Source organism: Schistocerca gregaria, chromosome 4 (genome assembly GCF_023897955.1).
Source record: "Schistocerca gregaria isolate iqSchGreg1 chromosome 4, iqSchGreg1.2, whole genome shotgun sequence".
NCBI classification, from domain to species: domain Eukaryota; kingdom Metazoa; phylum Arthropoda; class Insecta; order Orthoptera; family Acrididae; genus Schistocerca; species Schistocerca gregaria.
In genome coordinates, this window is record NC_064923.1 from 221,544,531 (window position 1) to 221,566,656 (window position 22,126).

The 22,126-nt window shown below is 43.5% G+C and overlaps 1 protein-coding gene across 3 annotated transcripts in view; it reads left to right on the forward strand.

Moving 5' to 3' along the window:
* The window catches only part of LOC126267123 (protein cycle), a 946,454-nt gene that overhangs the window by 748,101 nt on the left and 176,227 nt on the right, over positions 1-22,126 (forward strand). For all 3 annotated transcript variants that reach the window (XM_049972039.1, XM_049972038.1, XM_049972037.1), the window contains one exon: positions 5,112-5,243. In XM_049972039.1, the coding sequence (XP_049827996.1) occupies positions 5,112-5,243 (132 nt within the window). The remainder of the gene's footprint in view (positions 1-5,111; positions 5,244-22,126) is intronic.

Sequence of the window (22,126 nt, forward strand, 5' to 3'; positions counted from 1 at the left end):
CCATTCTTGGTCGTTTTTTTGTAGAAGCGCGTTATCTGTTAATCTTCTCACTTACTTGCGCAAGCATTTTCATCGTCCGTTTTATCACTTACAAACGTATTCTCTGCATGCGCATTTCATAGGATTTTTCATTTCTAGTATTGATGTTTCCGCTTTCTATTTACTTGCAGCATTATACGTATTTCATATTTCTTAAATCGACACAAATCTTTTAATCCCTTTGTTCGTTTTACTGGTGAATTAATTCCTTGTTGTGTTCTAGTCACTTACGGGTTGGAAGTATTGACAACTAACCATGTGATTTAATATTTATTTTGAAATGAGTGTCAACTGTATACGCTTTGGTCTTACTAGGTCTTCAGCGTTGCACCTTCCGACGACTAAGATAGTACGCTACTCTAATTACTCTTCCGTCTGCAGACTGCCCCTTGAATAAAACAGTGCTATCAACAAACATACATTACGTATAGTATACGCTTTATAAATAAAGAAAAGGTTACCTGTGACTTGTGGCGGCTCTACAGTTTTAGTTTCTAACGACCGCTGTTCCCCCGCAGGCAAATATCTAGGCTCGCTAAATTTATATATTCATTTCTCAATTAACAAAGCGCGGCTGGTTCCATACCAATTGCCCAAACTACTCCATTTGTCTCATATCTATTTCTTGATACTCTACTATATTCTCTGACGACTTGGCTATCTTCGAGGGCGGAATGTCGCACTCCAAAAGCCTTTTAAACCACCGCAACCGCTCTCCCAAGCTGAAGACACATTTGCTACTCAGATACATCGCTCCTTATGCACGTAAAAATAGATAGCCTGACACTATCTGAGAATTACATTTATTCTCTTTGCGCTTTAGTATCAACCAAGTACATTTATTTTCTAAAATTATTCAACTGCCTACATCGCATAAATATTTCTGTATTTAAGATAACCGGTTTTTACTGACTGCACTGTCATCTTCAGGCCTCAAAAAATCTATTTGTAATGAAATGTGTTCATTTTACGATGGACCTCACGCCAAGTTGTAATGGAATACGACAAGCATCTGTGAGTTACATATACGTGGCCATTTATACAAGGTGCTTTATATTTTTAAATACTTTAGTTATGACAAACCTTTTACAATTGCTTATTTTCATCCACATGACAACTTGGCGTGAGGTCCAACATAAAATGAACGCGTTTCATAACAGAAAGATTTCTTAAGACCTGAAAATAACAACAGAGTCTGTCGAAACAGGTTGGCTTAAATAAAGAAATATGCTGAATGTTTTTAGCAAGTAAGATTGCTCTTTCGGTCTTCTCAATAAGAGAATGTCTTCCTGAATAACTGCAAAGTGGCTCCTGTCAGATCCACTTCACAAGTGTGAATTGGGTCGAAGAATGTTTGATTAATGGAAGTCATAACGCTATACCGAAACACGAATCTTTGAACAGAAATTAACATAGGGTGTCCACAAAGAATTTGTAATGCTGTCAATAAGTATAAACTATCTGTGGTAGAGTAAGCATCATCCTCAGGTTGTTCGCTAACTGTGCTGTTTTCCACAGGACAGTTTCGTCGATAGGAAGCCGTAAGGAACTACAGGAACTGTTTCTATTTGATGCAACGGACGACGAATTTATTTACGTGGTAATAAATGCATGGATAAGCCCTTACCAAAATAAGGTAACCCGATATTATCCGATACTACACTGAAGAGCCAAAGAAACTGGTACACCTGCCTAATATCGTATAGTATTATGGAGTCTGTATGATGCAGAAATATTGACACTTACGAATAAAAGAAGGAAAAATGTCAGGACAATGAAATTAGATTTTATGAGAGATGCCCACAGGTTACCCGTGAAGATAAGAACAAAACATTAAAATGTATAGAAAAATTGACATAATCCACCCATAACGAGCAAACATCAGATAAACTCATGAGTGGTTAGAGCAGTTTAAAAGAATGAGTAGTGACATGTGATCAAAGAAGGTGTTAATCCAGGCCCCAAGAAGAGCTAAAAGGGTCTGCCACCTTTGTCATTGAAATATATATTGATAGAGTAGTGGATGAGAAGGGTTTAACAGCTTTAGACTGGAGTAACCCAGACTGCTTGAAGAAGAAAACGCCTACCCTCTAGACCAGTGATTCCCAACAGATGGTCCGTGGACCCCGAGGGGTCCGCAAGATGCTGTTAGAATAAAAAATATATTAAATATATTTTGTATGAGAACAGATTTTTGTTTTGTTTTGGCCGCTCAATTTTTTCAATAATGAAAATGTCAATGTTTTTTCTAAGTACCAAAAATAGAAAACGTATAAAAAGGCTCTTAATTTGGCTTTGTTAGGTACTTGATACTGTGATATGACAAAGTACCAATCGTGCTCGATAAGGGGTCCTCGAGAAAATTTTGTTGAGAAACCGTGCTCTAGAGGGATAAGTCGAAGAAGACGAAGAAAAAGAAGTTCGGTGTGAGCAGCGAAGGCCAAAATGGGTCTTTATATTTGCACTCTGGCTATCTCTTCGTCGACGGCTTTGTGATGGTATAAGGCCACAGAGAAGATTGTCCTTCACCAGAAGCCTCCCAGTCGTATAACAAGAATACAGATCTGTGCGCCGACTAAGAATATTACTTTCCTTGCGTCAGCTTTTACCTGTTATCGTAAGCGGAGGTTCATGACGCAGTGTCTTAGCGGACTGTAAATCTTGGCCGAAGAAGCCTGCAACTGCAACCCGCCAGGTGAATCCCACTGAAGGTATTTGTCCAGACGGAGCAGTCGCCAGTTGCCAGCCTGCGGCAGCCCCTCGTGTGCGTCAAGCATACGGGACCTTGGCTTCGCTCGCCTTGCAGAGGCATAGAGTTTCACAAATCACACGCGAGCAACGAGACTGAGGGGTCTGCACAAAGAGCGATATAGCGTCATTTGGTATGGAGCACGGCTGGAATCGAGTGCACGCTTGTTACTGAAGACCCCAAATTGTTTTAAATTTACAGCAAGCTCCGCAAAATACCTTTTCTTTCCTAGGGTCTCTTGGGTGACCTTCAAGCAATACAAATACACGACAGACAAACTTCCTACTCCGTTTACGAAGCATGGGATAGGAGGTATCATTATGTTGCTTACCGGGGCACATAGGAACACGGATTGGCAGGTGCAATTGGTAAAGAATCTCATGTGGCTGATAGGACCTACACGTGCTATCAACGCCTCGCTGTTGAGGTGCTGGATCATGCACGAATGGTACAGCGTGGCTGGAAGCGACAGGCCTTGACTTCGGCGTGCTGTACCTCAGACGGGACGTGATTTTCCCGCATCTATGGCAAAATGCAGTTTGAAGTTTATTTTCTCAAAAGGATGTTTATCTATGTGTTTATTTAAACGAGCAATAGTGGACACCAGATTCATACAGGTGAGGTTATGGTTATATTTCACTCACTACCCACTGACGCATCTGTTTGGTCGTGTTGCCATCTGCCTTATTTATTACAATTCTTTTTTCATTGGGTTTATTTATTTATTTATTTTACTTTAGCAATCTGAGTGAAACGAAAACGTTTAAACCTTTATAGGCTTAAGTTTCAAAGACATGTGGAAAGTAGTGACAAGAAGAAATTCTGCTTTACACGAAGTGGAATCCTCAAATGTCTATATGTCTATTACTATACGAGGGTTGGAACTTTAATAGTGCAACTATTTATTTACCAAAAAAAAAGGCTCTGAGCACTATGGGACTTAACTTCTGAGGTCATCAGTCCCCTAGAACTTAGCACTACTTAAACCTAACTAACCTAAGGACATCACACACATCCATGCCCGAGGCAGTATTCGAACCTGCGACCGTAGCGGTCGCGCAGTTCCCGGCTGTAGCGCCTAGAACCGCTCGGCAACAACGGCCGGTTTTTATTTACAGCTCGCACAAGATATCGTGTTTCAAAGTTTTACTGACCTTCAAAGTAGTCATCAGCATTGTGTATAACCCGTTGCCAGCGATGTGGAAGCCGTAGGATACTCTTAGCAGTACCAGTTGTGTTGACAGTTCGAGCGGTGCGGCCTATAGCTGGACGAATTCGAGCAATCTGAACGGTCCGTATACGTGTAATCCTACCCGTTCGTAGATTAAAACTTTGCGAAATAATGTCATTAAAGCTATTCTCCTCGCAGAAGCAGCAGCTTGAGAGGCCTGCCTCATACGCCGTATGCCAATGGTGGCAACCGATTTACCCATTTATTTTAAGCGACTTCAGTTCCCAATCGAGGTTTTGTTTCCTATAATAATATACAAGGCTTAAGGTCAGAGATAGGGGGAAAGAGCAGAGGTACAGAGAGAAAAATGGGACGGGGAGGTATTGGACATAGAAACGGGGAAGGAAGGAATGGTCATAGAGAGGGGGAGATGTAGAGATGGGGAGGGGGAGATAGAGCTGGACAGAAAGAGGGGTAGAGGAAGAGGAGGAGATGGACAAAGAGAGGGGGCTGGAGGATATTAGGACATGTATCCAATTCCTACACTTATTTAATAACTGCGAAGCATTGCTGGGTTCGCTAGTATTTCTATAGGGCACCACCCTGTGACACATGACGACTTCTTCAGATGCGTGATGCTTCTGGTGTACATGCAGCAGCGTGCCGTATGATAACAATTTATGTTTTATATACAGCAAGAGGACAGAGGACCGCTTGGCGTGTGATAAGTCTTCTTCTATTTCAATAGAACAAATGTGCTGTGGTACTAAAATTTTTATGATCCGTCCGAATTGCTTTCTAAATTATTAGAAGGGAGATTTTAACCTGTTATCAGGATGAGCGGATTTTATTGTTTACTGATTTTTCAGCTACGTTTTCCTGAATTCTTACTTAAGCCTTCACTGTATCAATTCCGCAAGATTTTTTTCACACATTACATAACAGAGATCATGTTCAGAGTTCTACATTTTCATCGATTGAGTACGAATGGAGGGTCAATTATGAGTGAAAATGAGAAATATTTTGTTTATTAAATTCGTCCCAGGTTAATTTATTAAGTGCGGTAATAGCTTCGCTAATGAGTGTCGTCTGTACACAAAACAAACACGTACTCGTCGTTACTGATCCATGGTGTTTGGTCGCGTGTTGCAGAAATTCCTGTTCCACATCCATGTACCTCGGAGGAGGTCCGACTCAGAGTCTATCTAGCGACGTGGCGATGGAACTGCACCCCACCGTCGACAGCAGCGGAGACCACTCGCGGAAACGCAAGAGCTCCTTCAGGTAAGTCCGGCCCAACGCCAGCGCATCAAACGCACGCCGCAGTATTACGAGTTCTTGTGCTCTTTAACTTATCTCCTGCCTTTATCAGTCAGAGAGTAAGACAGCCGTACTTAGCAGAGAACGAGGAGTCGTGTGTTTCAAAAAGGAGATACCAGTTCTAGCTTGGTTTGTAACGCATGTTATACGACGATCTGTGACGGCTTTTTCATTAAGAGGAGAGCGGACTGGTAATACAATCTCTCTCTAGTTCAGTGGAGTACAACCATTTGTAACTTCCCGCTAACTGGCGCAATTCTCACGATCTTGATTCTTTCCGATAAATAAATAAATCGTTACTTCTGATTCATATCGGAGATGCCAAACATCAGGAAGACTACTTGTGCCCTGCAATGCACTAGTTTTTTTTTTCATGTACGACAAATTGGTAAGGGAGAGTATTAAACTTTGGTACTGCATTGGCGGAGCAGTCATTTATATTTAGGTGATTTAAGTGAAAAGGTTTCCGAAGTGATTACGGTCGTACAACGGGAACTAAGAAACATTGAACACGGAGTGGTAGTTCGAGCTAGACACATGATACATTCCGTTTCAGAAATTGTTAGGGAAGTCAGTATCCAGAGATCCATAGTGTCAAGAGTGCGCTGCGAATACCAGATTTATGGCATTATCTTTCACTATGGACCACGCGGTAGTCGATGGACTTCACTTAACGAACGAGTGCAGCGGCTTTAGCGTAGAATTGTCAGTGCTGACAGACAAACAATAACCGCAGAATCAAAACTGGAAGTACTACGAAAATGCGCGTTAGAATAGTGCGGGGAAATTTTTTGATAATGGACTATGGCAGCAGATAGCTGACGCTACTGACTTTGCTACCAGCACGACATCGTCAGCGGCGCTTCTTCTGGGCCGTGACTACATCGATGGAACCCTAAACGACTGCTCAGTTGGGTCTCGAATTCAGGTGGTAAGAGCTGATGGTAGGTTTCGAGTGTGGCGCAGACCCTACGAAGCCATGGATCCAAGTTGTACGCAAGGCGCTCTGCAAGCTGGCCGTGGCTCCGTAATGGTGTGGGCTGTGTTTACATGGAATGGACCGGATCCTCTGGTCCAACTGAACCTATCACTGACTGGAGATGGTTGTGTTCGGCTACTTGGAGACCATTTGCAGCCATTCATGGACTTCAGTTTTTCAAACAACGGTGGAATTTTATGGATGAAAATGCACCGTGGCACAATTGTTTGCGATAGGTTTGAAGAACGTTGTGGAAAATTCGAGTGAATGATTTCGGCACCCGTCGATCATTTATGGGACATAATCGAGAGGTCAGTTCGTGCACAAACTCTTACACCGGCAACGATTTCAGCACTATGGATGGCTAAAGAGGCGGGCTCAATATTTCTGCAGAGGACTTCCAACGACTTGTTGAGCCAATGCCACGTCGAGTTGCTGCACTACACCGGGAAAAAAGAGATCCGACACGATATCAGGAGGTAACGCAAGACTTTTGTCACTTCAGTGCTTAATATATTTTCTTATTCCGTATTTCAATGGGGCCATTCGCTTTTATGCACTGCAGTTTTTCCTGAAATTACAGAAATTACTCCGGAAAATTAAAGTGTTTCCAAATTTGAAACCGCGCGACTGCTACGGTCGCAGGTTCGAATCCTCCCTCGGGCATGGATGTGGGTGATGTCCTTAGGTTAGTTAGGTTTAAGTAGTTCTAAGTTCTAGGGGACGGGTGACCACAGATGTTAAGTCCCATAGTGCTCGGAACCATTTGAACCATTTGAACCAAAATTGAAAACATGTGCAAAGGGACAACATGGTGATTTAACTAGGCACAAATATTCTGTTAAAATTTAAAAATTTATTTAATTGTCATTGTTATTCTACTACACTCCAGTGATCGGTAAGTGAAATCAAATCAAAGAGAAGTATTATCAAAAACTAGCTGCTAGTCAAATACATTTTGAAACTATTCGAAACTAATAAAATTCTCCGTTTTCTAGACAGGTAAAATTGTTAAGACCTTAAATAAAGTTATTGTCAGTTCATCTGCAAGCATTAGGTACTCTACTGTGTAAGTGCACGACTGTCCCCATGTTATATAAATAGTTCTAAAAATGTATAGTATTTTTGTGGAATATGCTGTCGGTTCTTGGAAGAACATAAACATATCAAAAACCTTAAAACACAGTATATTCCATAGATGTTATCAAAAGTGCTAAGATAGCTCAACTATCCGTCGGATGCAACGGGTTAGTGAAACAGAACTCTAAAGGCACAAAACATAACTAATTCAATCGCGAGTGAATGAAAATAAACGTAAGACCGATGTACGCGATGCTGAAATCAAGAAACACAACACAAGTAGCCATGAAAGCTAACAGTGCTACGGAGAGGACGTGGGTGAATGAACAAATTAAAGTGTAGTATGTGGTGAGTGATAATGCGAGTTAACATTTGAAAGTTGTTCACAAAGCAATTACGTCACTTCCAAACCATTGTGAATTCAATGTATATGATAAGTCAGACATAGAAGATTCGCTTACCATAAGGAACTTGACGTACCTCTGCCTGAAAGCTAAAATCGAACAGTTATCTCAACTGAAACGAGCCCCAACAACCACTAAACATCAACAGTTTGCAGGACGTGTCATTAACCAATCAAATCTAAATGTGTGTTCTGAAGAATTCCAAATTTTAAATAATGAAATTAAATATGCTCCGAAATCCAATATTTCCGAAAAAGAGCTATTTAATTATTGTGGGCCATTAATACCGTATATTCAAGTTTTTAATATAACATTTTATTCATCAAAAGATGAAGATTTAAGAATATATTCGAAATAACTTTATGATACAGCGTTTAAAAGTGTAGAACGGGAAATATTTTCAAATGCTAAGCAAAACACAACATCATGTCTAAGAACAACAAAACACCGGAAACTGCTTGTGGCGGTCTCTATTGCGCATTACTTCATGTGATTCTGAAATTGGTCACTGGACTGAAGTACCGACCAAAAACTTTCTAGGTACACTACCCTATAGATTCAACACTCTTACCTGCATAGCAAAGCATGATGTTACGATCTTGTATGGAAACACGTCACCCCATTCTCGGTGTACACAAAATCGAAGTTTTTTTACGAAGTAAGAAATTAGTATCAAATCAAACTTGTAATTGTTATTCCACTTTACCCATGCACAAACATTTATCACTATCCTAATACTGAACGCCGTAATTACAACGACGAGCTTTCGACAGAAGACACAGAAGACAAAATTACAACGGATAGTGTCAAATAAGATACGTCACATATCTCACACTGACCACACAGTGAGCTACAGAAATAAAAATAACATAACGTGAGGTATTAATAGAATTTGCGATGCATTGAAGTTAGCTCAAGGAATAAGTAATTTATTGCCCTATTTCCGAGGAAAACTATAAACAAACAGTATTTTGTGACAGGTATCGCCCAGGCAACTAATGTCTGTAAACTAGCGTCATCTAGTTGCTACTAGCTGTTTCACTCCTGTCATAGCCATCGAATGTAACTGTCCGTAAATGGACCAGACACCGTACAATTGGCTGCTTACCCGCAGTGGTTTGCACGCATCTACGTGGGGGGCAGTTCCGCACACGTTTCTTTAACCCATGGCCCACAAACGTACTAAGAAAAGGTTTGCTGTGTGTCCCTGTGAAGCCTTTATAGCTTCGAGAACGTCACGTAACGCTAGGGACATCACATCACTATTTCATTAGTGTGTAATGTTCTAACAGCATTAGAGAACGTAATTGTTTTGAGAGCTTGCTATATTTATGTAGAGATCGCAAAGGTGGAACTTGAGAGTGAGCACTGCATTTACTGAGATAATTACCAGAATATGTTGATCACCCACTGTTTGCAAAATAAAAAAAGACTATATATCTTTTTATCACGAACGTCGTAATAGCATAGTCCCAGGATAGTATTAAAAGATAGCTATAGATTATGACAAACCGCTATCAGATGACTATTACTGGTTACTGGGGTTAGGTTGTTTTGGGGAAGGAGACCAAACAGCGAGGTCATCTGCGTCATTGGATTAGGGAAGGATGCGGAAGGAAGTGGCCGTGCCCTTTTCAAAGGAGCCATCCCAACATTTGCCTGAAGAGATTTAGGGAAATAACAGAAAACCTAAATCAGGATGGCAGGCCGCGGGATTGAACCGTCGTCCTCCCGAATGCGAGTCCAGTGTCCTAGCCACTGCGCCACCTCGCTCGGTACACTGGTTATTGCTAACTATTTATTGGCACACGTTGTTTTTTTTCATTTGGAAGATAACGTCTTGCTACCGGTCTTTCTGGTAGATTTACTGGAGGTTGTGTTACTGTTTGTCGTCACCGGACTTCACCCTGTCCTGCCTTTAATCTGTAACATCTCAAACACAAAAACTGCACTGTACCTGAAATTTCAGAGCAGTCAGAAAGTCATAGTGGATGAACCCCATATTAATGGGATTGGGCTGCCATTACACAGTGCCTCTGCAGTCAAAGACGAAGAATGACGTATACCATGGTGTTGGAATACCTAGGTAAATTATATCACATAGGATACCTTCTCTGTTGTGGATAAACTACGAAGTCTCTTCAAAAAATTTCGCAACTTTGTCCACAAATTTTTCTACGCTTACCTTTTACTTATTGTGCATGGTTTCCATCGAAATACTCTCCTCCACAATTGATACGCCGCTCCCAACGCCGTTTCCACTTCCTGAAGCAGTCTTGGTACGCCTCTTGCTGGATTGCGCGAAGCGCCGTCAGCTTAGTTTCTTTTATCTCGTCTATCGTTGCAAATCTTCGTCCTTTCAACGAGGTTTTCAATTTTGTAAATAAAAATGTCCTCTGGGGCCAGGACTGGAGAGTACTGGGGACGAGGCTGCACAGTGATTTCGTTTTTTGCGGACACGAGATCGTACCTTCGCAAGGAGCCCCGACTCCGGACGGACACATGGCATTGCCGAGACGGAAGGCCACCGTTTTCGGCTTATGTGTCCAGCGCAACATACTGTATCTGCAGGAGAAATTTCAGGAGCAGTTGGCACCACAGTGACACAACCAACTGTTACAAACAGGTTACTTCAAGGACAGTTCCGAGCCAGACGCGCTGTAGCGTGCATTCCACTGACCCCAAATCACCGCCAAGCGAGAGCTCATTTGAGGGCCGGATGGAGGTCTGTTGTGTTTTCTGATGAAAGCTGGGTGCTAGTGGTGGCCATGTGGTGGTTAGGAAGAGACCAATTGAGGACCCGCAACCATCCTTTACGGTCGGGGGGGCGGGGGGGGGGGGGCGATTTTGTACGTCCCACGCACACTGACTGCAAATATTTATGTCAACCTTGTGATACGACATGTTGTGCTGTCATTCTCGATTAGCATTCAAATGGCTCTGAGCACTATGGGACTTAACTTCTGAGGTCACCAGTCCCCTAGAACTTAGAACTACTTAAACCTAACTAACCTAAGGACATCACACACCTCTCTGCCCGAGGCAGGATTCGAATCTGCGACCGTAGCGGTCGCGTGGTTCCAGACTGTAGCGCCTAGAACCGCTCGGCCACCTCGGCCGGCCATTAGCATTCCATGGGCTGTTTTCCAACAAGATATCGATCACGCACATGCGCTGTTATAAGCCAACAAGCTCTACAGTGTGTCGACATGTTGCCTTGGTGCGCACCATCACCAGACCTGAACCCAGTCGAGTACATATGGGACATCATCGGGCAACGACCCCAACGTCATCCACAAACAGCATTAACCGTACCCTTATTGACCGACCAAGTGCAACAGGCATGGAACTGCGTCCCACAAACTGACAATCAGCACTTGTGCAACACAGTGCATGCACATTTCCATATTTGCCTTCAATTAAATGGTTCAAAAGGCTCTAAGCACTATGGGACTTAACATCTGAAGTCATCAGTCCCCTAGACTTAGAACTACTTAAACCTAGGCCGACCAGAGTGGCCGAGCGGTTCTAGGCGCTACAGTCTGGAGCTGCGCGACCGCTACGGTCGCAGGTTCGAATCCTGCTTCGGGCATGGGTGTGTGTGATGTCCTTAGGTTAGTTAGGTTTAAGTAGTTCTAAGTTCTAGAGGACAGATGACCTCAGAAGTGAAGTCCCATAGTGCTCAGAGTCATTTGAAACCACATTTTATTGGTTTACATTAATAATTTTTTGGTGTTGCGATTTTTCCCGTCAGTGTACTTTCAAGAACGTTGACCGATGCGTGGAAGGTGCTAAACTTTCTTCAACAATTTATGCATGTAAGCAACATGCGTTATTTTTTGAGGTTCAGTGTAATTTTTTCATAAAAGTGTGTTACCTGTCCAACCTAAATAAAAGTTGACAGGTGTTTTGGGGCGTGGTACCCCTGTTTACTAAATTCGCAGAGGAAACAAAGTGCAGGTGTGTGGATGGCAGGTACCGACAGGAAGTGTTGGCGTGGGCGGCGGACAGTAGCACCTGGCAGCTGACAGGGAAGCCCGACAAGTCGCTCCCCTGACGTCACAGTATTAGAAGCCGCCGCGGCCGCGGCCTTGCCCCAGAAAGCAGCGGGTTTCCTAGCGCCGCCTCCTCTGCCGCCGCGGCTGCACTTCACAAGTGTCGTACTAGTAAATACCGCTTCGGCTGCACCGCTGACCGACTCTCGGCGACTGGACGGTGCAACTGAAATCTGACACCATTCTAATCAATAATCCTATGGGCGCGACGACTGTTTGGTCAGTGCGGATGCACAAACCATGTCCGAACCCCTACAGGGATGAGAAATCTACAAGTATGTAGTTAATACGCTAGGGGTCGTGGCGGTGAGGAGGGATTGAAGTTGGTAAAGCGTGTCCGGATGGCCGAGGCGATTATGGCAAGCATTCCACATTAGAGGAGCATCGGATTCGAGTCCTGGTTCGTCACAAATCTTCAATTCTTGCGGTTGCATTACCGCAATGCCCTGTGCGACTGGAAGTCGTTATTTTCTTCCTATCTCTTTCCCATCACATTTCTCTTCCATTCCTTTCACCCCAAAAAAATTCAAAAGTGGGTTCGACTTCACCAGTCGCTGCGGTGGGGTGGTCATCACACGCAGGTGATGGGGCTTCTCTGCCAATTATTAACAGTGTCCCATGAGGAATATTTATAATGTTCGCGCAGGATCGCAGTATCCTTACACAATCAAAGCGTTTCGACTACCGCCGTAGTCAGAATCCTTGACAACAAACGGTAAATTATGAATAGGAGCGTATATCTTTTCACCATATAATGACTGTATATAAGAAACCTTAACCATACCTGAGATTAAAAAAATTGATACGATACAATGTGTTACGTACTTTGAAATCCCGTCAATAGAACAAAAACAAAGCAGTTTCCCAATAGGTGCTAAAAGCAACGTGATACGACAGAAAATGAGCTAATAGTTTCATTAGATTTGGCGGTTACAAAATTACAAAAATTGCATGGCGAAGGAAATCAACTGTGTTCTTTTCAGATTTTTAACGAATTCCATGAAATGAAATAAATGTATCGATGTGGATCAATTTAAAAGACTCCCACTGTTCATTGACTATCTGAAACGTCTAAATACTGGTATTAGATTCTTTAGTGGGATGATCTTTAGTCCAATAACAAGGATTTTTCGTAATTGCGAGCTTCCTGTCGAAGGAAACGGTGCTCAATATTCTCTACTAACCCATAAGGGCAAAGTCGACGGAAGTCACAGAAATATTAATTTAATCTAGCCCTCGTTTCTATCACAAACAAAATGAACAAAATCTAACTTCTGGACTTCATATCGACTGATGAGAGAACTTTGCTAAATGTTTCCTAGTAAGTTTCCCTTACAGGGTACAGGATCTCAGCGTTCACAGAAGGGGAGGGATGGCGTGCTGATATACACACTGCGGAAAAGTTTAACAAACTAAACTGAAACTGAGAGGACATTCGTTCACGAAGTGGAACGTACTCTGAACTGTGTTAAATATGGAACACGTATAAAACCCTAACACTACGGTTCCGTAAGAGCAAACTGCATTATTCCTTTTGTCCGCCCCTGATAATTGAGTGGTCAGCGCGATGGGGGTGTCCTGCCTAACGGCCCTGGTTCGATTCCCGGCTAGGTCGGAGATATTCTCCGCTCAGGGACTGGGTGTTTTGTTGTCCTTATCATCATCTTTTCATCCTCATCGACACGCAAGTCCCCGAAGTGGCGTCAACTCGAAAGACTTGCACCAGGCGAACGGTCTACCCAACGGGAGGCCCTAGCCACACGACATCATCATCATAAATCCTTATTATTCAGTGAACATTATACTACGTCAGATAGGGCACAACAATGACGCCCTCATGCTCACACGCAAAGTCTCAGAGAGTCACAGAATTACCGAAGACACTGTTCTCCATTTTCTAGGCACAGTTGAGTCGTCCTCAAAACTTGCTTGTTCCTTAGAGCGGAAAGAAAACACGAAACATAATCAGAATCACTGTGCAGAAGCGAATCGTCACCAGGTAAAAAATTTGAATTTAATTAAATGATCGCAAAATTATCACTCACGAAAACCACGTAATGCTTCTAACGGATGACTTTAAAGTTGCTGTAAGTTACCAACTCGAAAGACGTGAGCTAGCTCCTCTTCAAAATCACCGCCGAAGTGCGCACAGAACAGACATGGCTGGAAGTCTTCTAAGGAAGCCTTTGAGAATTCACGACATCCAGAAATGTATGGCCGTAGTATGCCAACATCGATTATTTTTGTGACGAGCATATGGGGTCTGAAGATGACATAGTGAATTGTCGAAACTGGCAGCGAAAACAAAATGAAAGAACTTCTCAATTTGCCCGGCTGTTTGGTGAATTTCTTTGTTAAAAATTCATTTTCGGCTCCCAAGCGTGATATTATTTTCTGGCATGGAAAAATATGAGCAAGCACCGGCAGAGAAAAGACCACAGAACTTGTTAAAACCACCAAATTATGTGAAAAGTGAATGAACTGCTACCTTTCAGAATCAGTGACTATACTTCACGAAACACTACTCACGGGCTGTTGGGACTGGCCGACTGCTGCCTTCGAGGTAGTACGAGGAGCGATCAGTGGTCGTGGGACATGTGACCAGCAGGTCGTCAATCCCTACAGTCATTACTGCTAGTGGTTTAATCCTGGTGGTACCACTCTTCTTTATTCAAACAGCTCCATATATGGCCCCACAAATCTGAGTAGATTCCGTTCCAAACCTCTTTACCTTCAGAAATATCATAGAGGGCACCGGGAATCGAACCCAGATCTTTTTGGCACCAAAGGCGCAACGCTAACCATTCGGCTACAGAGACGGTCGGATGAAGGTACACTGACATGAAATTACATCAGAGCAAAGTGTTCATATAGACTGAACTCCAGTGAAATGAATATGTGGTGGCTAATGAACATTTGTGCAAGACCGAGACGTAACCAGAATTTATTGCTTTTCGCGAATATTCGCCTTAGCCAGAAGGATGCCTGCGTGTGCACGTCTCCGTGCCCGACTATAAACGTCATTGTGTCTGATGTTTCCTTATCGAGCGAGGTGACGCAGTGGTTATTACACTGCACTCGCATTCGGGAGGGGAATTCAAATTCCCGTCCGGCCATCCAGATTTAGGTTTTCCGTAACCTTCCTAAATAGCTTAAGACAAAAGTCGGGATGGTTGTTTGACGAGGGTACCCCCGACTTCCTTCCCCATCGTTCCCTAATCGGAGCTTGTGTTCCGTCTCTGATAGCATCGTTGTCGACGGAACGCTTATCACTTAACCTTCCATGATGTTTTCTTCTGTTACATCCGTACAAACGTAAGTGGTTCTACACTCCACAATAGAACAACAATCGGATCCGGTATGACAAATAATCACGGTTTACTCTGCTACAGGGCCTCCGTCATATCCTCTCTATGGAGCTGCTTTCCAGAATGGAGGACGGCTTCTGTTGGTGCGGATGTACAGGGTGTCCCATTTAAACCTCACACCTAGGAAAGTAGACTATAGTAAATATGATAATGAAATTGCACCATATACTGGAGCATTTATCTAATAATCATCACTATACCTTTACGTGCCGCGCGGCATTAGCCGAGCGGTCTAGGGCGCTGCAGTCATGGACTGTGCGGCTGATCCCGGCGGAGGTTCGAGTCCTCCCTCGGGCATATATATATATATATGTATGTGTGTGTGTGTGTGTGTGTGTGTGTGTATGTGTGTTTGTCCTTAGGATAATTTAGGTTAAATAATGTGTAAGCTTAGGGACATGACCTTAGTAGTTAAGTCCCATAAGATTTCACACACATTTGAACATACGTGTGAACCATTTGTAGCACGAAGAATATCGAGTCTGTATTCCATCTCTTGCCAAATTCTTCCTAACATATCCTCTGTTACTTTTTCAGTTGTATCAGTGATACGACGTCTTAACATAGGAATATCATTCAGTTTGCTCGCACACTCGCTGTTCTTTACGAATCCCCACAAGAAGAAAACCAGGGGGTAAAGACGGGGAACTGTGGTGGCCAGGTAATGGGTCCTCCGCGACCGATCCAGCGACTGGGAAATTTAGTATCCAGGAACTTGGGAACATCCGTTGACCAACACGGTGGAGCGTTGTCTTGTTGAAAGATCATATTGCGTTGCAAGTCTTCAACTCTAGCGGCTGGCGACGGTCTCTCCTTTGAAATTAGTTGGCAATTATTTTTCGTGCCGACATGCCTTGTCCTGATTCCTCCTCCCCTTCATTTCCCAACCATTAATTCGTCGTGAGCCGATGGGTTGCTCGCTAGTGAGGCGTCAGCGCGAGCCAGCTCGCGCGAGCGCATCGGCAAACAGGCTTGCACTACAATGTGGTGCAATTTCATCATATCTACTGCAGTTTTTTTTTCCTGGGGTTATGAACCATAAGAGGTTTCGAAGATACACATTGTTATAGGAGCAACATCAGACACAATGAAAGGCATAGCGGCTATGGAATCGTGCATAGAGTTGTAATCTACCAAAACTATGGTTCGCTAATTTTGACACACTACATAAATGACGCAGAAAATGATAGGAATACCGGAACGTTTGGTAGCATTGGTACGGAAAGAAATATAAATTAATGTGAAAGAGAGAAACTGGGAGCTGATGGCTTCTCTATGGTTTTTTTTGTTTGTTTGTTTGGTTTATTTGACACATAATTAGGACTGCACAGCATTCAGTATCAGTCAATCGTGTATTTTACATCCTTACAGAATATAAATTGCATTTATAAATAATAAAAGTTAGTTAATCGCATAACTTATGCGCTTTTATGTAGATCAAAGCAGTAACTTTTGATGCAAGTGCAGTTTTCAGGCACAAACATGAAAAAAATATAATTATTGTCGTTGTTTTGTACTCGACAGAGCGTTCTTCATCGTGGTCAAAGGCAGGACTTTTCTGTTGTTATTGATAAATGAGAAACTTGTTTATGAATAATAGAAATATGTTTAATGTACACTCCTGGAAATTGAAATAAGAACACTGTGAATTCATTGTCCCAGGAAGAGGAAACTTTATTCACACATTCCTGGGGTCAGATACATCACATGATCACACTGACAGAACCACAGGCACATAGACACAGGCAACAGAGCATGCACAATGTCGGCACTAGTACAGTGTATATCCACCTTTCGCAGCAATACAGGCTGCTATTCTCCCATGGAGACGATCGTAGAGATGCTGGATGTAGTCCTGTGGAACGGCTTGCCATGCCATTTCCACCTGGCGCCTTAGTTGGACCAGCGTTCGTGCTGGACGTACAGACCACGTGAGACGACGCTTCATCCAGTCCCAAACATGCTCAATGGGGGACAGATCCGGAGATCTTGCTGGCCAGGGTAGTTGACTTACACCTTCTAGAGCACGTTGGGTGGCACGGGATACATGCGGACGTGCATTGTCCTGTTGGAACAGCAAGTTCCCTTGCCGGTCTAGGAATGGTAGAACGATGGGTTCGATGACGGTTTGGATGTACCGTGCACTATTCAGTGTCCCCTCGACGATCACCAGAGGTGTACGGCCAGTGTAGGAGATCGCTCCCCACACCATGATGCCGGGTGTTGGCCCTGTGTTCCTCGGTCGTATGCAGTCCTGATTGTGGCGCTCACCTGCACGGCGCCAAACACGCATACGACCATCATTGGCACCAAGGCAGAAGTGACTCTCATCGCTGAAGACGACACGTCTCCATTCGTCCCTCCATTCACGCCTGTCGCGACACCACTGGAGGCGGGCTGCACGATGTTGGGGCGTGAGCGGAAGACGGCCTAACGGTGTGCGGGACCGTAGCCCAGCTTCATGGAGACGGTTGCGAATGGTCCTCGCCGATACCCCAGGAGCAACAGTGTCCCTAATTTGCTGGGAAGTGGCGGTGCTGTCCCCTACGGCACTGCGTAGGATCCTACGGTCTTGGCGTGCATCCGTGCGTCGCTGCGGTCCGGTCCCAGGTCGACGGGCACGTGCACCTTCCGCCGACCACTGGCGACATCATCGATGTACTGTGGAGACCTCACGCCCCACGTGTTGAGCAATTCGGCGGTACGTCCACCCGGCCTCCCACATGCCCACTATACGCCCTCGCTCAAAGTCCGTCAACTGCACATACGGTTCACGTCCACGCTGTCGCGGCATGCTATCAGTGTTAAAGACAGCGATGGAGCTCCGTATGCCACGGCAAACTGGCTGACACTGACGGCGGCGGTGCACAAATGCTGCGCAGCTAGCGCCATTCGACGGCCAACACCGCGGTTCCTGGTGTTTCCGCTGTGCCGTGCGTGTGATCATTGCTTGTACAGCCCTCTCGCAGTTTCCTGAGCAAGTATGGTGGGTCTGACACACCGGTGTCAATGTGTTCTTTTTTCCATTTCCAGGAGTGTAAGTTTGACGAAGAATTGAAGTGATATTTGATATACAAGGCTATTCAAGAAGAAGGAACAGATTTCAAACATTTATTGCTTCCAAATTACAAAAGATAGAAACTAAAATAGAAACAGAAATTCTCGAAGCACGTCCGACGTTACCTGAATGTCGCCATTCCAGGACGTTGGATTGGAAGAGGAGGAGCAGAAGACGAACTTCATCGCCGGTAGCCTCTCTGGTCTCCAGACCTCACACCTTGTGACTTATATCTGTGGGGTTCCATAAAAGACCCCGTTTTCATCCCTCCTGAGTCTGACACTCGTGAAAGTTTGCGATATCGCATTGTTGACGTTTTGAATTCGATAACGAGAGACCAGCTGCTTAGTGTGCGGCACTAAACGAGCAACCGTTTTTATATTTGTTGTGTAACACACAGTACTCAAGTGGAATACTTTAAAAATTTGTTTTCTCTTTCCAGGAACGTTGAAATTGTGCATTTGTTGTTTGGACGCAATAAATGTTTGAAATCTGTTGAATAGCCCTATTTTTTGTTTTACGTTTTTTTATGTACCCTTTTTGTTGAGGGAATTGCGTTTTACAGCGTTATATGAAAAATCTGCATTGTTTCCCTTATTTTTACTACAACATACCTCTGTTTCACCTCATAAATCAACAATTTTCGAATAAAACCTCAATCAGACATTGATCATTTGAATTTTGGTATAAATACTGTTTACTTTTAAGTGACAGGCAGAAAGATAACTAAGTAAAACAAAAATGTTCCATTGATTATCTGGCCCTTTATACAGGATGATTCAGAAGTAACTTTACACACTTTGTGGGTATAGTATATGCATCAAAATAAGAGTAAAACGTTAAGTGAAGGTTTGTCCGAAACTTCTTTATTTCAGAGATATGCAGTAGAATGAGGGTCACAAGTCCAAGACGAACAACACAAAATTAAATCTTCTCCAAAAGCAGCGACATGGAGGAACCCAGAATTAAACTAAACTAAGTGCTGTACGTTTTCCCTAGGACACATTCAGATGATGTCGATGTAGACAAAGACAGTGACATGTTCCATTTCTTACTACTCTCGGAATATGTCAGGCTCCGTTCAACACATTTTGCAGAGTTGCACAGTTATTTGCATTTGACTCCTGTAGTTCTGGCACGTTCTAAATTGCAACACGATACACGAGATCCTTGAGTCAGTCACAAAGGTAGGATTCCAGGGATTAAGGTCCAGGCAACTGCTCCTGCAGGATCTATCCACTTATCAGGATAAGCAACTTGAGGTACTCCTGCCTCACAACTGAAATGTGCAAAGGCACTATCGACAACCCAACATCAGTCGATATACAGGCAAATATGACATCCGAAAAGCCTGTAAAGGCCCTTGATGCAATGCTTACCACAAATGACATTACACGTCATAACTCGGAAATAAAGCAGTTTGAGACAAAACTTTATTTAACATTTTACTCTTATTTTGATCCACACATTACAGCCATGAAGTGTGTACATTTACTGTTGAATCACCCTGTATATTCTCACTCAGTTTCTAGACGGTTCACCGCTTCTAGTTTTTAAAGGAATATAATACTCTTAAGGCACTGATTGCATACGTAAAGTAAACGATCGTTATGAGGTAACGCCCGATAGATACGCAACACACGTTACATACAGGTAACGCGGGTACAGCCTTAACTGACTACTAGGGAAACTGCCGTAGCCTACGCTCGCTTGTCATAGTATGCAGTTGCTTATCGTAGTTTTACAACTCTGTGCGAGCACACTCGTGTAGCCCAGTGCTTAAGCAGGAACACCTGGTTTCAATCTCGGTCTGGCACCAATTTTTACTGGCAACGACGTATTCATTTGCTTGGGCATTTTATTATTGAATTTCACAAGCTCTGTTTCATGTGATCGAGAATACATTCATCATCTGTTCCATCCTTTACAGATTAGTGAAACAATTCATCTACATCTACATCTACATCCACACTCCGCAAGCCACCTGACGGTGTTTGGCGGAGGGTACTTTGAGTACCTCTATCCGTTCTCCCTTCTATTCCAGTCTCGTATTGTTCGTGGAAAGAAAGATTGTCGGTATACCTCTGTTTGGGCTCTTATCTCTGTGATTTTATCCTCGTGGTCTCTTCGCGAGACATACGTAGGAGGGAGCAATATACTGCCTTACTCCTCGGTGAAGGTATATTCTCGAAGCTTCAAGAAAAGCCCGCATCGAGTAACTGCGCGTCTCTCCTGCAGAGTCTTCTACTGGAGTTTATCTATTATATCCGTAACGCTTTCGCGATTACTAAATGATCCTGTAACGAAGCGCGCAGCTCTCCGTTGGATCTTCTCTGTCTCTTCTATCAACCCTATCTGGTACGGATCCCACACTGCTGAGCAGTATTCAAGCAGTGGGCGAACAAGCGTACTGTAACCTACTTCCTTTGTTTTCGGATTGCATTTTCTTAGGATTCTTCCAATGAATCTCAGTCTGGCATCTCCTTTATCGACGATCAACTTTATATGATCATTCCATTTTAAATCACTCCTGATGCGTACTCCCAGATAATTTATGGAATTAACTGCTTCCAGTTGCTGACCTGCTATATTGTAGCTAAATGATAAGGAATCTTTGTATGTATTCGCAGCGCATTACATTTGTCTACATTGAGATTCAATTGCCATTTCCTGCACCATGCGTCAATTCGCTGCAGATCCTCCTGCATTTCAGTACAATTTTCCATTGTTACAACCTCTCGATATACCACAGCATCATCTGGAAAAAGCCTCAGTGAACTTCCGACGTCATCCACCAGGTCATTTATGTATATTGTGAATAGCAACGGTCCTACGCCAGTCCCCTGCGGCACACCCGAAATCACTGTCACTTCGGAAGACTTGTCTCCATTGAGAATGACATGCTGCGTTCTGTTATCTAGGAACTCTTCAATCCAATCACACAATTGGTCTGATAGTCCATATGCTCTTACTTTGTTCATGAAACGACTGTAGGGAACTGTATCAAACGCCTTGGGGAAGTCAAGAAACAGGGCATCTACCTGCAAACCCGTGTCTACGGCCCTCTGAGTCTCGTAGACGAATAGCGCGAGCTGGGCTTCACACGACCGTCTTTTTCGAAACCCATGCTGATTCCTACAGAGTAGATTTCTAGTCTCCAGAAAAGGTCATTATACTCCAACATAACACGTGTTCCAAAATTCTACAACTGATCGACGTTAGAGATGTAGGTCTATAGTTCTGCACATCTGTTCGACGTCCCTTCTTGAAAACGAGGATGACCTGTGCCCTTTTCCAATCCTTTGGAACGCTACGCTCTTCTAGAGACCTACGGTACACCGCTGCAAGAAGGGGGGCAAGTTCTTTTGCGTATTCTGTGTAAAACCGAACTGGTATCCCATCAGATCCAGCGGCATTTCCTCTTTTGAGCGATTTTAATTGTTTCTCTATCCTTCTGTCATCTATTTCGATATCTACTATTTTGTCATCTGTGCGACAATATAGAGAAGGAACTACAGTGCAGTCTTCCTCTGTGAAACCGAAATATTTGCGGGTCCGTTCAACACATTTTGCAGAGTTGCACAGTTATTTGCATTTGACTCCTGTAGTTCTCTACATTCTAAATTGCAACACCATACACGAGAACCGTTAGTGAGCCCCAAAGGTAGGAGTCCAGGAATTAATATCAGGAAATCTGACGGGCCAGGCAACTGCTCCTGCATGATATATCCACCTATCACGATAAGCTACTTGAGATACTCTTGCCTCCCAATTGAATGTGTAAAGGCACCATCGACAGAGCAACATCAGTCGATATACAGGCAAATACGACATCCCAAAAACCTGTAACGGCACTTGATGTAATGCTTACCACAAATGACATTACACGACGTAACTCGGAAA